Below are 20,548 nucleotides of genomic sequence, written 5' to 3' on the forward strand. Positions count from 1 at the left end.
TTAACTCTAAGTCTATCATCTATTATTATTATATATTATTGTTAGGGGAGGCTGCTGCACACAGCAGCCTCCCCTAAAATGCATGAAGGTAAAAATCCTTGAGCCTTTGCAGCCACGTTAAGCAAGCATAGTGTAGATGAAGTCTTTGTTGAAGAAAATAAAAATCTTGAAAAAACAGATGTCCAGTAAAAATGGTAAAACTTTTCTCAGCAGTGGAGTGTGGATAAAATAAAAAATGTTTTTAGATGTGTTTCTTAGTGAAAGAAATGTGTAGGGATATGAAAAATGGAATTAACCTAAACACACACACACACATACTTAGGTTGAACTGGATGGACTGATGTCTCAATTATTCAACCTTACCAACAATAACATCTATCTAATACACTAGCAAAAAACTGAAGCATTCCGGGAGTTGGAGGGGTTATACCAGGCTGGTCACTTTTTTTTTTCTTTTTTTTTGTCTACCAGTGTCCAAATCCTCTTGTATGCAGCAGTGTAACCAAATTTCCTCTAAGTTCATATCATATATATAAATATAGGTATGGGAAAAATGTATATACTGAATGTTATCATTAATTATTAACCTCAAAGAATTATTGATCTTTACATTTCGTGAAAGTGGACTATTAAACATGTACATTCTATTTGTGCTTTATTTATGCAAAGTAGTTTTGATGACATCACAGTCAGGTTTATGTATTACTGCAGTTACTGTCATTTCAGGATTTTAGGAACAGGCAGGCAAGATGATGAGCTATGGCACAAAGTTCCATCATCACTCGATCTGATGACATCTGTTTGAGTAGTTATGGCTGCAGAATTTGTACTTCTTTCATATAAATTGTCCATGTTTGCTGATTATAATTAAATCCATATTTCAGATATTCGGAGATACAGACCATGTGCAGATGGTTTCAGAAGGCTCAGACTGTCGATGCAAATGTATCATGAGGCCCTTGAGCAAAGAGGCTTGCGCCCGTATTAAAGATGGAAAAATGCAAGTGGAAGATTATTATGCAGTCGAGACAGTGAGTTCAGGATCAGACTGCAAGTGTTCCTGTACTGCACCCCCCACATCTCTCAACCCTTGTGAAAATGAATGGAAAATGGAGAAAATAAAGAAACAGGCCCCTGAGTTATTCAAGGTATATTATCCCAAAAAATAACCTTCATCTAAAATGAAAATTATCAGTACACCTAAAAATAACTGATAATTTTGTTTTGGTCAAATGTAGAATTGTTGGATATGCTGCCAGTTCTAATATGTAGCCAGAAGTTTGTAGACGCCTGGCCATCACAACTATATGAATTTATTGTAAACCTGTTGGGGATGTTGAAACATTTTAAACATAGAAAATCTGTATGCATGTGAAGATAATGCATATCTATCATTGTATTATTACGGCTTATAGAGGTAATGTAACATTTCTAGTCAAGAAAAGCTGACATCAAATCAATACAAGAAGAGACTTTAGAATTGTTGACGCTAGTCACAGAGTCCCAGATGCAGATTATGCAGTAAAGAGAATTTGTCCGTAGTGTAGATTCTTTGCCCTCACAGTTTCTGGTCATCCTGGCCAGCATTGAGTTTAACCCTATATGCCTAACAGTCTTTTTGTAGTGCTGCAAAAAAACAAAACAAACAAAAAAAACTGTTTAACCACTTCAAGTTCAGACTGTTTCACGCCATTCCAGACCCAGTTATTTTTCATTTTTTTTCAGGGACACTAGAACTGGTGTGATGGTGATCAGGGACACTGGGACTGGTGTGGCAGTGATCAGGGACAATATGACTAGTGTCGCGGTGATTAAGGACAATATTACTGGTATGGCACTGATTGGGGACAGTGACTGCTGTGGCATTGATTAGGGACACTGTGATTGGGCATCGGTGATTAGGGACACGGACTGGTGCAGCGGTGATTAGGGATATAGACCAGTAGTACTGGTTTGGTGACATTGTACTGCTATGGTAGAAATCAAAGGCAATTCCTAGCAGCACTGATATACAGTGACATCAGAGCAGGCAGCCATTGATCACCATTATAGCAGTACAATGCCACCATAGTGAAACTGTGCTTGCTCTGGTGGCAGTATGTAAAAAAAAAAAAAATGTAAGCATTTTTTTTTATAATCTTTTATCATCTTTTCCAAGTATTTTATTGAATTATACAGAAATGGTGTTACAAAGAAGAGTCATATCAAAACAGTAGTAATAAATCATTTAACTTAACATATGGGAGGTAAGGTCTCTCAATAATAGAGAAGAGGACAAATATTTTAACAAGGTAACACAGGTAGTTTATAGATGGTTGACAATGCTGGTAGCTGGTCCTCCCAATCAACCCGAGAGGGCTGTTCTGAGAGGTAAACAATACAGGTTGTTCAAGTTTACAAAATGATCTAATGATTAATTAGCAACAAAGTAAGAAAATTTGTCATATTTAAAGTCATTTTGTGATATATTTTGTTATAACTGTAACAACTAAAACACATTGGGGGTTATTTACGAAAGTGCACGTGGAATTGCAGTCGCTCTAAAGGCCCGTACACACGATCAGACTTTTTTACAAAAAACCTGCAAATGAGCTGTTTTGGAGCAACGTCCGACCGTGTGTAGTTGGCTGAAAAAGTCCTGTCGTGTGTATGCAATACAAGTTCTCGGCCGACAACCCTTTGTACAAAAATCCACAGGAAAGTTTGTACAAAGTCCGATCATGTGTATGAGGCTTAAGGCCGCGTACACACGGGCGGACTGTTCGCCCAACCTTGTTCGGCAAACAGTTTCATCAAACAGTCCGCTCAAAATTTGCATGAGCGGACTTGCCCACACACGAGCGGACTGTTTGACGAACAAGGTTGGGCAAACAGTTCGCTCAACTTTTGAAATGAACGGACTCGCCCACGTAAGGCGGAGGCAAATCCGCCCATTTCGAGCGCGTGTACAGGTAGGCGGGGCCCGCGAAGGAGACGTCGCGGGCTCCGCCGCCTGTAATGGGCTTAAAGGGGAACCCCAACGCCCCAACGCCGAAAAAGTCCACACCAGACCCTTGTCCGAGCACGCTACCCGGCCGGCCAGGAAAGGGGGGCGAGCGAGCGCGCCCCCCCTCCTGAGCCGTACCAGGCCGCGTGCCCTCAACATGGGGGGTGCCTTGGGGAAGGGGGGGCCGCGCGGCCCCCCCACCCCAAAGCACCTTGTCCCCATGTTGATGAGGACAAGGGCCTCTTCCCGACAACCCTGGCCGTTGGTTGTCGGGGTCTGCGGGCGGGGGGCTTATCGGAATCCGGGAGCCCCCTTTAAGAAGGGGGCCCCCGGATACCGGCCCCCCACCCTATGTGAATGAGTATGGGGTACAATGTACCCCTACCCATTCACCTGTGAACTAAAGTACAATAAAAAACACAACACAGAGAAAAAATATTTTATTGCACAGCTCCGGGGGTCTTCCGTCTTCGGGGGTCTTCTCGCCGGACTCCTCCGCTATGTGTGTGTAGCTCTTTTGCTAGCGGAGGAGTCCGGCTTTCTTCCTCCCCGCCGCCGGCCTCTTCTCCCGACTTCGGGGGTCTTGTCCCCCTCTTCGGTTCTTCTGCCGGGCCACCGCGCCTGGTCCGGTGGCCCGGTCTTCTGTCGCCGTCTTCCGTTCTTCTGTCGCCGCCTTCGGTTCTTCTGCCGGGCCACCGCGCCTTCTTGTAGCTCTTTTACAGGCGGTGGCCCGGTCTTCTGTCGCCGCCGCCGCCGCCTTCCGTTCTTGTTCTTCTTCTTCTCCTGGAGCGGACAAGGTTGGGCGAACAGTCCGCCCGTGTGTACGCGGCCTAAGAGTGCCTAATCTAGACTCTCTAGGTTCCATTCATGGATCCACAACATCTGTATAGGCAATCTGTCTTTAATGGTCTTTGACATTATTCATGATGTTCCCTACTGTGATTGCTGTGAATGGCCGCGGCTATCATTTGGTACAGGCCCGCTGTGATTTAACTTTTACCATGTGATCACTTTGACCAGATCAGAGAGATCAAAGTAGTAAACAATGGCCTCATGTATGAAATACATTGTTACTGTTGCTGACTGTGATCACTGTGATTGCAACAGTGATCACATGGTACAGGGACAATCACATTCCATATAATGTAGTATAGTGTATGCTTTGGGAAATCTGATAGCAAGAAACAAGACATAGAAACTAGAAATAAACAAAAAGCAGTGGGTAACTCAGCTGGCCAAACTTCAATCATAATTGGCAGTTTAGTTGGAGAGCCATAATAGGGATATTATAATGTTTTTTTAAATAGCGAATTACTTATGGGTTGTCAGATCTGAGATCATAATGTATTGGGCTGTACCCAAAAGTTTTATAAGCTCATTTATTTATCATGAGCGTAACAACAAAAACAAAAGTGCCATAAGACACTCAAGACGCTCAAATGCGCACAAAAGATGTTGAATTAAAATGTCCATACTACATAGTTACATAGTAGAGGGTTTGAAAAAAGACACAAGTCCATCAAGTCCAACCTATGGGTGTGATTATATGTTAGTATTTCATTGTATATCCCTGTATGTTGCAGTTGTTCAGGTACTTATCTAATAGTTTTTTTAAACTATCGATGCCCGCTGAAACCACCACTTGTAGAATGGAACTCCGCATCCTTGCCGCTCATACAGTAATAAACCTATTTTCTTCTAATTTTAGTGAGTGGCCACATGTCTTACTAAACTCCCTTCCGCAAAAAAGTTTTATCCCTATTATGGGGTAACCAGTATGGTATTTGTAAATTGAAATCCTAGAGGGATTAAGTTCAGTGCTTGCAACCTTTCTTCATAACTAATAATACTAATATCCTCCAGACTATTAGCTTTGTTGCCCTTCTTTGTACTGGTGCTCAGTCCTGTTATATTGTTATTAAAATACTGGGAAAATACCTCAACCTCCTAGAGAGAGTGTCACGTACCTGGTGGAAGGAGCCCGGAGTGCAGGGAGCGGCCTCTCGTAAGCCTCTGGCTCGAGATCCCCTGAGAGTGGGAACAGGGTTTCTGGAGGGCACAGGGCACAAGTGCCAAGTCTGTGTAGGTGGGCCTTGGTCCAGGAACTGGCGTCAGACAGCAGTGGATAAAGGCAGGTGGTTCTGGAGTGGCTGGAAGTCAGCAGCTGGCAGCAAGCAGGTGAGTACACAGGAACGGCTGGCAGGCAGGCAGCAGCGGTCACAGAACACGGACTGGAACAGCAGGCAGAAGCGGGGTCAAACACAAGCCGGGTCGTCAACGGGCTGGCAGCAGAAGTACCGAAGGAGGAGGCAGAAGAATAGTCAGGAAGTCCGAGGGTCAGGGCTGGCAGCAAGCAGGATAATCAGGAACAAGCCGAGTAGATCAGAGACAGGAACAATCAGGTAATCAGAGGCAACTCTCAGGAACGCTGTAGACAGGACAGCAACGGACCACTAGAATGAATCACTTAAGAAGCCCTCTGGGCGCCAAGAACGGTCGCACGGCGTGCCCGTTCGCGCCCACGTGAAACCGTGCAACCGTCCGTGACCCCGCGCACCCGCGTGCGCACGTTCGCAACCTTGCGCACCCGCGTGCGCCCGATCGTTCCTGCTCGCACCCGCGTGCGTCCGTTCGCGCTAACGCGCGCCCGGGAAGACCTATTAGCGCTCAACGGACCAACACTGTGGGTAAGTCTTCCATGGGCTGCTGGAACTCGGAACCGACCATGACATTGCCCCCCCCAAGGGGCAGCCTCCGGATGCCCAATTGGGCCATTTTACTAGGATGGGCCCTTCTGAAGGCGAGAATCAGCCTCCTGGCATGAATGTTGGATTCAGGTTCCCAAGAATTCTCTTCAGGTCCGTACCCTTTCCACTTTACCAGGAATTGAACTTGATTCTGTCTACGCCTGCAGTCCAAGATAGACTCCACCTCGTACTCGACTTCACCGTCGACGATCACAGGTTCAGGTGGGACAATCCTCCGACTGACAAAGGGGTCCGGGACGGCTAGCTTGAGTAACGCCACATGGAATACGGGGTGAACCCGGAACGACTCTGGCAGTTTCAGCTCAAATGCTACATCGTTTATTTTCTTTACAATTGGGAAGGGACCCACAAACCTTAGTCCCAACTTCTTAGTAGGGCAGGCCATCTTCAGATTCAACGTGGAGAGCCACACCTGGTCCCCAACCTTGAGTTCAAGCTCCCCCCTTCTCCTCCTGTCAAAGACTTCTTTATTATGTCTTTGGGTCTTTGCCATGGTCTCCTGCAGAAGTTTGTTGTTGGCACTGAAGAAGTCGATATTCTCCTGGACTGCTGGTACCGGGCTTTCAGGCAGGTCTTGGGACAAGAATGAGGGGTGGAAGCCGAAATTGGCGAAGAACGGAGACTGACTTGTGGCAGAGTGGATGGAGTTGTTATAAGCGAACTCCGCTAACGGGAGCAAGGAAGCCCAGTTGTCCTGAGAAAAGGACGAGAAGCAGCGTAGGTACTGCTCCAGCGTCTGGTTCGTCCGTTCTGTTTGCCCATTGGTCTGTGGGTGGTAGGCAGACGAGAGACAGAGATCAATTTTCAAGGCCCTGCAGAGTGCTCTCCAGAACTTGGACGTGAACTGCACACCCCGATCCGAGATAATGTTTGCGGGGACACCATGCAGCCTCACGATCTCTTTAATAAAAACCTCAGCGGTCTCTGCAGCGGAAGGGGTGCCCTTCATCGGCAAGAAGTGGGCCATCTTGGTTAGCCTATCTACTACCACGAAGATTGTGGAGTAGCCTTCTGATGGGGGAAGCTCTACGATGAAATCCATCGAAATCATCCGCCAAGGCCTCTCTGGAACAGGTAATGGTTTCATCAGGCCCCAGGCCCTGGACTTGCTGCTTTTATTACGGATGCAAATGGCACAAGCCTCCACGTATCTTTTACAGTCGGATCTCAACTGGGGCCACCAAAAGGTGCGCTGGACCAACTCGGTGGTCTTGAGGGCGCCGAAATGGCCGGCCAACGGGTGGTCATGGCATGCACTGAGGACTGGCACCCGAGCCTCCTGGGGGACAAAAATTTTGCCTTCATGCCAGAGAAGTTCATCTTGGGCCAGAAGTGTGACGTTAGGTGGAGGAGTGGCACCAACGGAGACTTGCTTAATCAGGGACAACAAATCAGCTTGAAGAAGAAGAAAGTTCCCTGAGGTCAGAATGGTATCCGGATGTGGAGAGGTCTCTGGCTCGTTGAACATTCGGGACAGGGCGTCCGGTTTGGTATTCTTGGAACCCGGGCGATAAGTTATGTGGAACAAAAACCGGGAAAAGAAAAGAGCCCATCTGGCCTGGCGTGGCTTCAACCTCTTGGCAGGCTTCAAGTATTCCAGGTTTCTGTGATCCGTGTAAATGAGGATTGGATGCGTAGCCCCCTCCAGCAGATAGCGCCATTCCTCAAGGGCCACTTTAATGGCCAATAGCTCTCGATCCCCGACATCATAATTTGCCTCTGCTTCGGTTAGCTTGCGGGAGAAGAACGCTACTGGGTGCAAGCGGGCCCTAGGCCCATGTCTCTGGGAGAGAATCGCCCCAACCGCAATCTCAGAGGCATCAACCTCTAAGATATATGGCCGGGTCGGATCAGGATGTTTGAGGATGGAAGCCGACACAAATAAGTCCTTCAGGGTAGAGAAGGCTTCCTGAGCCTCTGGGGACCATTGAAACTTCAGACCCTGCCTGGTCAGTCTGGTGATGGGGGCTATAATAGTGGAAAACCCCTTAATAAATTTCCTATAGAAATTTGCGAATCCCATGAAACGCTGGACCCCTTTTCTGTCAGTGGGAGCGGGCCAATCACGGATAGCGGAGACTTTCTGAGGGTCCATCTCGATGCCATCTACAGAAATTACCAGCCCCAGGAATTGAATACTTGATTGCTCAAAGGTACATTTCTCCGGCTTGGCATATAGCCCGTGCAGACGAAGTCGGGATAGTACTTTCCTGACATGCTCCCGGTGTTCTGCCAGAGAGGAGGAGAAGATCAGGATGTCGTCCAAATAGGTAATGACGAACAGGTCTAGGTAATCCCTGAAAATATCATTGATAAAGTGCTGGAATGTGGCGGGAGCGTTGCATAAACCGAAGGGCATGACCAGGTACTTGAAGTGCCCGAAGCGAGTACGAAAGGCAGTTTTCCACTCGTCGCCATCACGGATGCGGACCAGATTGTAGGCCCCCCGGAGATCTAGTTTCGAAAATACTGCCGCTGACCCCAGTCTCTGGAAAAGCTCTGGCACAAGTGGTAGGGGATAACGATTCTTAATAGTTATTTTATTAAGGGCCCGGTAGTCAACGCAGGGGCGCAGGGTCTGGTCTTTCTTTTCCACGAAAAAGATCCCTGCTCCCGCCGGTGAAGTAGAGGGACGTATAAATCCCTTCCTGAGATTATCGTCCAGGTAGGACTTCAAGGTCACCAACTCAGTCTCTGATAGCGGAAAGATTTTCCCAAAAGGAATTTCTGCCCCGGGAAGTAATTCAATGGGACAGTCGTATGGCCTGTGAGGGGGTAAGGTCTCTGCACCCTTTTTGCTAAACACGTCCAGGTAATCATGGTAGGCAGATGGTACAATTTGGCGGGTTTCTGCGTCAACTTCCAGGCAGAGCAAAGAAGAAGAGGCCTGGTCGGTTCCCGACAAACAGTGCTGGAGGCAGTAAGGTGAGGGGAATCTTAACTCCCCGGAGGTCCAGTCAACAAGGGGGTTATGTGCCCTCAGCCAGGGCATGCCGAGAATGATAGGAAAGAGGGGAGAAGTAATAATGTCCAGACAGAGTAATTCTTGATGGGTCCCGGCAATAGTGGTTAACAGGGGCTGAGTCTGCTGGGTTACAGGTCCGGACTTGAGGGTGGAACCATCGGCCAGATGTATAGAAAGTCCCCTTGCCCTGGGCCGAAGAGGGATGTTATGTTTAGAGGCGAAGGTTAGGTCCATAAAGCCACTGCAAGCTCCCGAGTCAATAATGGCGTTGGTCTGGACGTTCCCTCCTGGTAGCTACAAGGAAATGGACACAGTCAAATGGGAGGCAGCACTAGGACAGTCTAACGTAAGGGCAGGAGATACGGAGAGGGACTTACGGAGCTTAGCAGGGCAATTGCGCACGAAGTGTCCAGACCCTCCACAGTAGAGGCAGAGATTTCCTTCCCGGCGGCGTTGGCGTTCTTCAGGCGTTAAGGAAGGCCGGAGTAAGCCCAGCTGCATGGGCTCAGGGAGGTCTTGACTTGTCGTGGTGACAACAGGAGGGGTGAGATGAGGAGAGCTGGGGACCCGAGGGAGCATCCATACCGGATGAGAAGTGGTTGAAGACCGCTCCAGGCGGCGTTCTCTCAGCCGCCTGTCTATTTGGATCGCCAGTTCCACCAAGGCTTCTAGAGTCTCTGGAATGCCCACTCGGGCGAGCTCGTCCTTCAACGGTTCCGATAGGCCCATACGGAACTGATAGCGTAATGCCGCGTTATTCCAGTCTGTGTCGGAGCTCCAGCGTCGGAACTCCGACACGTAGTCCTCTACAGGTCGGCGACCTTGCTGCAGCGAATGCAGGGCTGCTTCAGCGGTGGCGGTTAGTTGTGGATCTTCATACAACCGCGACATGGCCTGGAAGAAGATGTCCAAGGTTTCAAGGGAGAGATCCTTCTTTTCTAGTAGACGGTGGGCCCAAGACTGAGGTTCACCGGTTAGCAGAGAGATCACATAGCCCACCTTGGTAGCCTCGAGGGAGAAGGTCCTCGGCTGTAGAGCAAAGAACAGTTCACATGAGTTCCGAAAAGCCCGGAATTTCCCTCGATCTCCGGAAAATCTCTCGGGTGTAGGCACCCTGGGTTCGGGTGGCAGCATCACTACAGCAGGAGTAGCAGAATTTCCGGAAGTAGCAGGAGAGGAGGTGGACAGGGCCTGGACCCGTTCCTCCAGTTGACTGCAACCCTCCTGTAAACTCTTCACTGCTTGAGTGAGGCCTGCGAGATGGCGGCAAAGTTCGTCCATTGGAGAGGCTCCCTGCGTGGGCTCGGACATGGCTGTCCTGTACTGTCACGTACCTGGTGGAAGGAGCCCGGAGTGCAGGGAGCGGCCTCTCGTAAGCCTCTGGCTCGAGATCCCCTGAGAGTGGGAACAGGGTTTCTGGAGGGCAGAGGGCACAAGTGCCAAGTCCGTGTAGGTGGGCCTTGGTCCAGGAACTGGCGTCAGACAGCAGTGGATAAAGGCAGGTGGTTCTGGAGTGGCTGGAAGTCAGCAGCTGGCAGCAAGCAGGTGAGTACACAGGAACGGCTGGCAGGCAGGCAGCAGCGGTCACAGAACATGGACTGGAACAGCAGGCAGAAGCGGGGTCAAACACAAGCCAGGTCGTCAACAGGCTGGCAGCAGAAGTACCGAAGGAGGAGGCAGAAGAATAGTCAGGAAGTCCGAGGGTCAGGGCTGGCAGCAAGCAGGATAATCAGGAACAAGCCGAGTAGATCAGAGACAGGAACAATCAGGTAATCAGAGGCAACTCTCAGGAACGCTGTAGACAGGACAGCAACGGGCCACTAGAATGAATCACTTAAGAAGCCCTCTGGGCGCCAAGAACGGTCGCACGGCGTGCCCGTTCGCGCCCACGTGAAACCGTGCAACCGTCCGTGACCCCGCGCACCCGCGTGCGCACGTTCGCAACCTTGCGCACCCGCGTGCGCCCGATCGTTCCTGCTCGCACCCGCGTGCGTCCGTTCGCGCTAACGCGCGCCCGGGAAGACCTATTAGCGCTCAACGGACCAACACTGTGGGTAAGTCTTCCATGGGCTGCTGGAACTCGGAACCGACCATGACAGAGAGCCTTCCCAGATATTTTGTAGAATATTTTTTATAATTTAAAAAATAACAGAGCAGTGTAATTTCACCATATTGACATTGTATTTCTCTGGAGGAGGAATTCTGTTTTTTAGAATTTTTTAAATTCTCATAATAATTTTTTTTCTTTTTTTATGCACCTTTTAAATCTGCTTTCAAAATATGCCATGCAGCTGTAATTTTCCAATTTTTTAAGTTTATTCCACCTTGTGATAAGTCTGGGTTTCACCTGCAGTGGGGTGACAAAACACAAAAAGAGAGCAAAGCTGCCCTAGTACTTTTGTTCCCCTCTGTATCCTGCTTTTGTGAGTTCATGTGTCCTCTAAGAGCAGTGCCGGCTTGACCCGGCACATGTGCATTAGGCTTCTGCATGTCGGGCGTGGTGGTAGATAGCCTCGGATGTGCTGCCAGGATCCAGGCAGCTAGGTTGAACATCCACAGCCCCCCTTCCCCTGTCGGGATCTTGAGGTGGTTATACTGTAGGAGTGCGGCCACAGTGGAATCCTTATGCTGTATCTATCTTTACACAATGTGAGTTTGACCATTTGTAGTGTTTTTAACTTTACCATATTAAAGCCGCGTTACACTAGGGTGGTTTTGCTCTTTTGTGTTTTATCTAGATGTGTTCCTGCCACCCAGAGGATCCATAGAGAGTAGCAGCATAACGCAGCCGTGGTTTGAGTATTGCTCTCTTGGCGGTTTAAACATCTGGGGCGCCTGCCTGGTTGTTGTGGGTAGACAGGATCTTTAGTGCCTCTGTTGCTCTGGATCCTTTGGTGTTTGGTTGCTGGCATGTGTAGCCCATCATTGCTGTGGCCTGGGTCCCTTAGAACAGGGCGGATCACTGGTTGTATCGGCTGACAGATGGTTTGCCCCTTCATTTTCAAGTCTGGCTAGGGCCTGAGATAATTTTTTTTTTCCTGGGAGTTGGATACAGCCTTGGGTACCCAGGGGAGAATAATTATTGTACCTACCACGTGGCGAGAGTGCTAACCGTGGGAGAGGCTTGGTACTTACTCACTGTGTATACATTAGCATATATCAATCCCTTGTACCAAAAATATATGCTTTAATTACTGTGTTACAAGCAGGAGTCTGACAGACATGTTCAGACCTCAGCAAACTGGTTTGTAAAATATAACAATTTTGAAAAGTCTTTCTCTGGCTGAGATGGAGTTCTTCAAGACTTCCTATGAATGGCTGAGCAGTTTTCTTTCCATCTTGATTTTGTTTCAGGAGTGGGACAGGAAGTCCCCATTCCACTGCCAGAATATAGCACTGTATGCTGTATGTAGCCCATGCCACATACAGCTTATCAGTTTATACAGCGCCCCCAGCAGGCACATCTGTAAAGTAAACATAGTAAACATGAAGTAAGCTCTTGTTTATACTTTGGGCTAAGCTAAAGGCTGCTGACAAATTGGGGTGTCCAACCTGTTTACAGACAGAGCTGCTTTGCCTCTGTGTGTCCCTGGGGTCTGTTGCTGCTTCCAGGTGGTCTGTGTTTTACCTACACAGCTGCTCTCTCCCCTGGCTCACCTTCCTCATGCATCACCCGGCTTTGTACAAAGTACTCTCTACTGCAGTCCTCTCTCTACTCACAACTTCTCATGGCTCCCACCAGCATTTTCTATCTCCTGTAGGCCCCATCTATGACCTCTACTTTCTCAGACTCCCCAGACCTTTCTTCTTGCCAGTGGACGGGGCCAAACCAGACTACCAATGCAGCCAATCAGAGTTCTTCTCTGCAGTGTTCTATCAGCAGGGATGCCATTAGAAATTATGAGGCCCTACATAGACTACCTGGCAGGGACCCAGAGGTGAATGATGAGGCATTATTTGGGTGCGGCAAAATTGTGTTAATAGTGTGAGGGGCTGAAAACGGAAGCCTATTTCCAGAGTGCTGGGTTTAGAAGTATGTAACGCACAGAGTGAGCTGAGCATGAGTGGACTGTCATGGGGCAGTAAAAACAGGTGGCTGGGGCCCAGGTTTATTACTCCCTGGCCACCCACCTAACATCTAAAATACAGCTTGAGGAGTGCTAATCACATGCCATGGCTGCAACACTTTCCATCACAGCTGCAAAAAATTTAACACGGCATGTTGAGTTGATTAAACCACCCAAGTCAATGGGACTGTGCCACAACTGCAAGCCAAACACGTGGCTTGTAATTCCAAAATTCCTAACTCAAATAGACTTAGACTAAGTATTAGTATTAGCACCATTATAAACTGCCATTGAGAAAAAACAGGCATTCGGGGGGCGAGAGGATCACCCCTGACAGCGGCAACATAGCCGCACTCTGAAAAGCGATCCACTGTGGATCATTACATTGGTTGTTGTTAAGGGGGAGGGAATATTTCTTAAAGCTCTCTGTGTTTCCTTAATTTCTACTGGAGAAAACACTTCTCTCCTCTCTCACCTTCATCAGTAGAGGACCTTCACAACAGGCAGTTCAGGTTTTTGAGTGCATTTTCCCCTCCTCATCAGAGCTGCCGCTCAGACTTGCTCCATCCCGCATCTGAACTACAGGAAGCCTTGGGTTTTGCTTGCAGTGAGGGACAGTGCACTTTGCATACCCTTTGGATGAGAAGGCAGCAGGAGGTGGTGCAGCCTATAGGCTACAGGCTGCACAGCCCACTGCTACCTCTTCAGCCAATAGGTTGCTGAAGCTTCCTCAAAAGCCCTCCCTCTTGAGATACCCCGATGCACAGTGGGCGGCGGTATGTTCATTTTCTTACGCAAGTGTAGGAGACAGGTTGTGGCTGTGATAGGAGACAGGCTGTGTGGCTCCTGAAGCTGGCAGTCCCACAGCTCTACTAGCCTAGCTGCTGCGCCATTGATAAATGCTCTGGGGGGGTTTTGACCTCCCTGCTCCCCCCTTTATCTACACTCTTGGGTCTGGCTCACCACCATCCAGATTATTGTGTTCTCTGGTCAGTGTTGTTGCTGCCTGTTCTACTTTTAATAAACTTTGTTCATTTTGATCTAGTGCCTTGGTTACCTGTTTGTATCCATCATGAGAGAAGTGTCAAATTTTTCTTTTTTCAACTTTACCCATTTTCCAGGTTTCTTGACTATGTCATGTGTAAAAGCAATTGTCTGGTCTGGACAAAAAAATTATATTTCAGAGCAAAAAGTCTCAGGCGTCTTGTTTTTGTACACTCGATAAAGTGTCAGTGTTCTTTGCTAAGGAAATCAATGGGGTTGTCTGCAGGATTACCGAAATTATCTCTGCAATTAGTTACTCCCTTATGTTATAGTGCTTTGGCAAATGAACATGATAAATTTGTTCTTTTTTTCTTTATCCTGATTGATGCATTTTATAATTCACTTCTATTTTTCCATCACCTAGTAGAGATTTTGCCATTTAGCCAGAAATGTGCTCTTGACTGTGGGGACTAAAACCAATAAAAATAAACAACAGGATGCACAGCCCTAGTGCATTTTCCCACAAATTAGAGCCACCACAAAAGAAGCGGCTCTGAGGAAGAAGGAAATTCTTCCAAATGTGTCAGCCTGCAGGGACCCTGGTGAGGTCCACCCCATATTGGAGACAGTTCGGTCTGGTACTACTAAGCCATGTAGGTGTGGCTTGATAAGTGCTTTTAAGTAAAAATTTTGTGAGTAGTTCTTTTTTATCATATATTTTTATTTCAATTTGCAGGATTATGCTCCCTCTTTTGTTTATGTGTTGCTTCAGTGGTCATAGGACATCCCCAGTTCTAGACGGCAAACAAGGCGTCAGGAGATTATCCATCTGTGCTTCATACTTATGCGCAGGAGGCAATTGCTGTTGTTGGAGACCAACACCACTGCCCAGTCGCCAGATGAAAAAGTTTTACATATTAAGGGTATATATTCTTTGTTAGGCTACCTGAGAATATGCCAAATGTTTTTTGACAAAGAACATTGCTACGGCCATTCTGTCCTGCATTTGTACAATATGTTCAATTACATTTCCATTTGGGGTTCGCTTTCTCTCTCAGGTCTCCTTGTCAAAAGTCTCCTATAGTCTTATCAAATAGCTTAAACTGAAAGAAATCTCTGGAAAACTGAGGTACTGTTCTAATGGCAAACATTGAGTAAGAGAGTAAATAGTGCCAGATTTTCCCATCTTTTTCTACCTTTTTGAGCATATTTTTTTTCTGCCAGCTCATCTGCCTGAGGCTGATACACCTAGCAGTAAAGCAACACCTTAAACAATTTGAATAATTCTTTAGCGATCCTTATCATGAAGGCAGTTTCCTGATTTGTACGGACCTCCTCCTAAAATATTACCCTCACAATCGTCTTAGCTGTGATTTTGCACAATGGTATTGTCCATTATGACCAGAATATGCCGATGCCCTCAAGCAGACTCAAAAAGCTAAAATGGAATGTCAATGATGGATAATTACACTAAAGGGTCTTAGAGCAAGCATGGGAGCAGGAATCTGCCAAATAGGACAGGACAATACATATCTATCTCTGCAACTTCTTGGTGATTAAACTTCTGCAACACTATCCTGTTGGTTTTCTCAGTTTTTTGCCCAACCCGTGGATGCCCATGATCAAGTTCAAATACTGTTCTCTGAATGGGTTGGAACCTCCTCTTTGCTAAATTACCGCTTTAGTCTTTTTAGATAATTGATACAGTAGATCCCCATTCATAACAAAATATGGAAATGCAAGCCAGTCCCAGGTTTCCCATCAAAGATTCCTTTGTAAACATTCAGGTCTGGAAATTCCAGTGGATCTTCAGTATCAGGGGAAGTTTAACTGTACACTCACTTGACTCCAGGGAATGTACAGTTCCAGCTTCATCCAACTCTCTTACAAGAACAGTAAGAATATTCTTTCAACACAGCCTTTTGAATTTGCATCTAATGAAGGCTCTTCAAGCTCACCAACCCTGGAGGAGGTAGTGTTTTACCAAAAGCTTCATGAAGTCCCAGAAACTTCCAAACTGAGGGAAAGCCCTCGCAATAATGTCATGTGGTAGTTGTATAACATCTTGTGAGACCACCAAGTGTGTGAGCTGCCCAGTGCAGCACCAAAACTCAAAGTTTGCCCTGGAATACTCTTAAGTATCACCATGAACCATAGGTGTTGCATTAGGGTGGCTAAGCAATTGCCCCTAAGTATACAGTACATGCGGGAGAGGGCATCCACATTGTTGGAGCTTGCCTATGCTCTACTGTAAACTTAAAGTGGTTGTAAAGGGAATTTTTTTTTTTAAATAACAAACATGTTATACTTAACTCCACTATGTAGCTCGTTTTGCACAGAGTGGCCCCGAACTTGCTCCTCTGGGGTCCCTCGGCGGCTGTCTCAGCTCCCCCCCCTGCAAGTACTTCTCACGTTCATGCGAGCTCCCTCACATGGTGAGAAGTATTTGCGGGCACGCTCCCGTGATACAGCCGGTGGCTATAGCCACTCACTGTATCACTTGGCCCCACCCCCGGCGCGCCACGTCATTGGATGTGATTGACAGCAGCCCGAGCCAATGGCTGCACTGCTTTCAATCCACCCACTCTAGCCAATCAGCAGCCAGGCTGAGAGGCAAAGAGGATGTCGGAGGCGAGAGCGGGACTTTCGAGGGGTCAGGTAAGTAAAATGGGGGGGCTGGGGGGGGGCGTCACTGTCAGATTTTTTTTCACCTTAATGCATAGAATGCATTAAGGTGAAAAAATGTTTACCTTTACAACCCCTTTAAAGGGCTGTAAAGCCAGGAACCATCTTGTCACGTGGCCATTTTTCCCCTGTTGTCACACATCCACTTTAGGGGAGCATGGTCGGTGACCAGCTTAAATGACCTCCCCAACAAGTAAAGAGTGCCCCCTTGTCATCTGTAATTATCTGAACGTGAATAACTCAACATCAAACTCACTATATTGACTTATGTATTTATACATGTTGATCACATCCCCCCTAATCTCCTCTAATCTTTCCTCACAGCTGAGCTCCTCAATGCCTCTTATCAGTTTGATTGCTCTTCTCTGCACTTTCTCTAGTTCCCCAATATCCTTTTTGAGCACTGATGCTCAAACTGAACTGCATATTTCACTTTGTCGAAGCATCCGTGTAAGGTAAAACATCAGACTGTTTGTTCAAACACATGTAACAGATATACACTCAAGGGACAATCACCCCTCCCTGATTAAGGGTGGGGTAAACTGTCAAATCAGCAATAAGGGACATACAGGTATTCCACATTTCAACAATAGACCACCTTATCAGCAGGGAGGCTGTTGGAGGAATCCCCCCCCTCCACCAGTAGCATGACACAGGTGGATTCAAACTTCTGATCAGTAGACTATCTTTGGGAGGGGCTACTTGAGAAATCTCCCTCTCCCCTTTTACAGCTAATCAACATAGACATACATCCCATAATAGGTGGCTCCTAAGACAGACACAAGAAATTGCACAATGGGATACTTGACAAACACATAACAACCCCATCCCACCTCCAACTATCTAGCAATGGTCTGTGAAATACTCGCACAAGAGTCTAGCATTCTCAAAGTTGAAGGATATTGCTCACAAACATTAATGTCTCAAGTGAAAAGAGCCCCTTCACTTCTTCAGCACAAACCACATACACAGAATCCAGACAACAGTGTCAAAAGGAAATACTCTGTCTGGTGTGGTTGTATGGTAAGTTAGAAGTTCTTGGTTCCCCTGTGCCCCTGAACTGAAGAAAATGGCTGCACACCAAATAAATAATCCAACATATTTATTTCCAAAACCTGACACTTGACTGCCTCAAGGATAAGGTTACAGGACCCAGGAGGTGATGCGTTTCACACTGAACACAGTGCTTCTTCCAACCAGATGCCCCTAATAGACCCAAGGTGACTTACACATAGGAGGGGCCAGGGAAGCTGGACAAGGAGCTTCCAGACCTCTCCAAGGTAAGCTGGGTTCCGCAAGCCCCCTCCCCTGCCTAAAGTGACTCCCGTCACACTATTATGCTTATGGTCTACCAGAACACCCAGATCCTTCTCCAACATTGATTCCCCCCAGTTGATCTCCCCCTAGTATGTAAGATGCATGTATGTTTTTAGCCCTCAAGTGCATAACTTTACATTTATCAACATTAAACCTCATTTGCCACATAGTTTCCCAATTAAACATTGCAAAACAGTGCATTGAGGTTGGCTTGTAAGTTGGAGACATCCTGTTAGGATGTTATTCCACTGCAAAGCTTGGTGTCATCTGCAAACACAGAAAAAGTACTTTTAATCCCAGAACCAATATAATTTATAAATATATTCAGGGCTTTTTTTCTCAGAGAAAAGGTGCAGGAACTCACCCTCTCTGTCCAACTATCCGCCCCAACCACGCTCAAACCCCCATCCCCAGCCATACCTTCCTTAGCCCTTGTACACACGGTCGGAGATTCCGACAACCAAATCCGTCGGATTTTGTCAGAAACTGTTGCATACACACGGTCGGACAAAGTTGTCGGAAAATCCGACGTGATGGCGTTATTTTGTTACAACTACGTTCACGCTAGTAGCCAATAGCTTTGGTGTAGGAATTTGATCTGAGCATGCGTGGCACTTTGTCCGATCGGAATTCTCTACACATGATCGGAGTATGTCCGATCGGAGCATTTTGTCAGAAAATTTTTACCAACAAGTTGGAAACAGTCCGATGTAGACCACACACAGTTGGTATATCCGACAAAACGGTCCGATCGGACACATTCCGTCGGAATCTCCGACCGTATGTACAAGGGCTTAGGGGAGAGAACTACAGCGGTGCCAAAAAATTGTAATGAGTTAAGGCTTAGAACTGTGTATCACATAAGGCAAACCCCCCCCCCCCCAGCTCTCCTCTCATCAAAAATCCCCCCAGTTCTCCTCTCATAACAAATCCACCCAGCTCCCCTCTCATCACAAATCCCCCCAGTTCTCCTTTCATCACAAATCTCCCCAGCTCTCCTCTTATCACAAATCCAAATCCCCCCAGCTTTCCTCTCTGTACAACTCCCCCAGCTCTCCTTTCTGTACAACTCCACCAGCTCTCCTCTATGGACAACTCCTCCCAGCTCTCATCTCTGTGCAACTCCCCCCAGCTCTCCTCTCTGTACAACTCCCCCAGCTCTTCTCTCTATACAACTTCCCCCAGCTCTCCTCTCTGTACAACTCCCCCAGCTCTCCTCTCTGTACAACTCCACCAGCTCTCCTCTCTGTACAACCCCGCCCCCCAGCTCTCCTCTCTGTACAACTTCCCCAGCTCTCCTCTCTGTACAACTTCCCCAGCTCTCCTCTCTGTACAACTCCCCCCAGCTCTCCTCTCTGTACAAAACCCCCAGCTCCCCTCTCTGTACAAATCCCCCAGTACTTCTCTCATCACAAATCCCCCCCAGCTCTCCACTCATCACATATCCCCCCAGCTCTTGTCTCTGCTGACCACCCCCCCCCCTACCACTAGGGTTGCCACATCATCCCATTTAATCCAGGACACATATGAATTACACGGGTCATGCAGATAAGGCACCAAGTAAGTTTAATTACCACCTTAATCAGCCACAGAACCTGTGTATTTAATGTGTGTCCTGGATTAAAGGGATGATGTGGCAACCCTACCCCCCACACACACATACTTTCCCAGGTTTCCTCTCTGCAAGAATTCCCCCAAGCTCTCCTCTGTGTTCAACGTTCTCCCCTCTGCTAAACACACACAAGCTTTCACTCTTTGTACTTATCCCCCCCTCCCCCACACACTTTCACAGTGCACTCCTCTCTGAATGAACTCTCTGCAGACTTTCTCCCTCATTTTCACAGTGACAGATCCCTCGCCTCTTCTGCTCTCCATGGTATGTGCCGGCTTTTTTTTCCAGCACAGTACAATGGACCGGAGAGCTCCCCCTCTTGTAGCACAGAGCCGAGGAGGTGTTTCAGGGCTCCTCGGCTCTGTGCTACAAAGTCTGAGTAGCGGTGGCACACAGGAAGGGGTGGAAGCTTCCTCCCCAATCACTGCAGCAGCTGAAGGTGGGGACCTGAAGCATTCACCGGTGATCGGGGGCAGCAGCCCTGAGTACCCAGTGTTAGAACAGATAAGCCAGTGGTGGAAGTGCGCTGTGCAGAAAACTTCTTTTACTGGCTTCAGTATTAAATGGCAGGCTGGAGAGGATAAGAGAGGGCTGTCAAAGGTGCTGGAACACCGTTCCAGTGCGTTCTGGCTGAAAAAAAGCCCTGAATATATTAAAAAACAAGGGTACCAACACTTAAACTTGGAGTACACTACCAAACCTTAGACCATTCAGAGTCTTAAACTCTTTCATTCGCTGCAAAGGCAAAGCATAATGGACTACTATGCATCGCATAGTAGCCCATTATGTGTCACTTACCTGACACAGAAGCCAGCGATGTCACCGCTGTCCCCTGTAGTCCGGCGCATCCATCTTTTTGATGGGGTCTCGCAGCTCCGCCGCTGTCATTCGGCGGAGCCGCGATGACGTCACTCCCGCGCATGCACACGGGAGCCGACACGCGCGGCAGCTCCATTGTTGGAAATGCCGCGCTCAGTGCGCCTGCGCGCCGCTGTCTACGGCGCATGCGCCGTAGACAGCGGTGCCTGTCTTCGGGCAAATATCTCCTAAACCGTATAGGTTTAGGAGATATTTCTTGGACCTACAGGTAAGCCTTAATCTAGGCTTACCTGTAGGTCAAAGTGGTTTGTAAGGGTTTACAACCACTTTAATCATTAACCATTA

General features: G+C 47.7%; 1 protein-coding gene across 1 annotated transcript in view; it reads left to right on the top strand.

The window, feature by feature from the left end:
* The window catches only part of OLFML2A (olfactomedin like 2A), a 374,838-nt gene that overhangs the window by 174,077 nt on the left and 180,213 nt on the right, over positions 1-20,548 (top strand). Inside the window, exon 2 of the mRNA XM_077478845.1 lies at positions 885-1,148. Within this exon, the coding sequence (XP_077334971.1) occupies positions 885-1,148 (264 nt within the window). The remainder of the gene's footprint in view (positions 1-884; positions 1,149-20,548) is intronic.

Source organism: Lithobates pipiens, unplaced genomic scaffold, assembly GCF_037356315.1.
Source record: "Lithobates pipiens isolate NorthernLeopardFrog02 unplaced genomic scaffold, aLitPip1_a1.2 Scaffold_1, whole genome shotgun sequence".
NCBI classification, from domain to species: domain Eukaryota; kingdom Metazoa; phylum Chordata; class Amphibia; order Anura; family Ranidae; genus Lithobates; species Lithobates pipiens.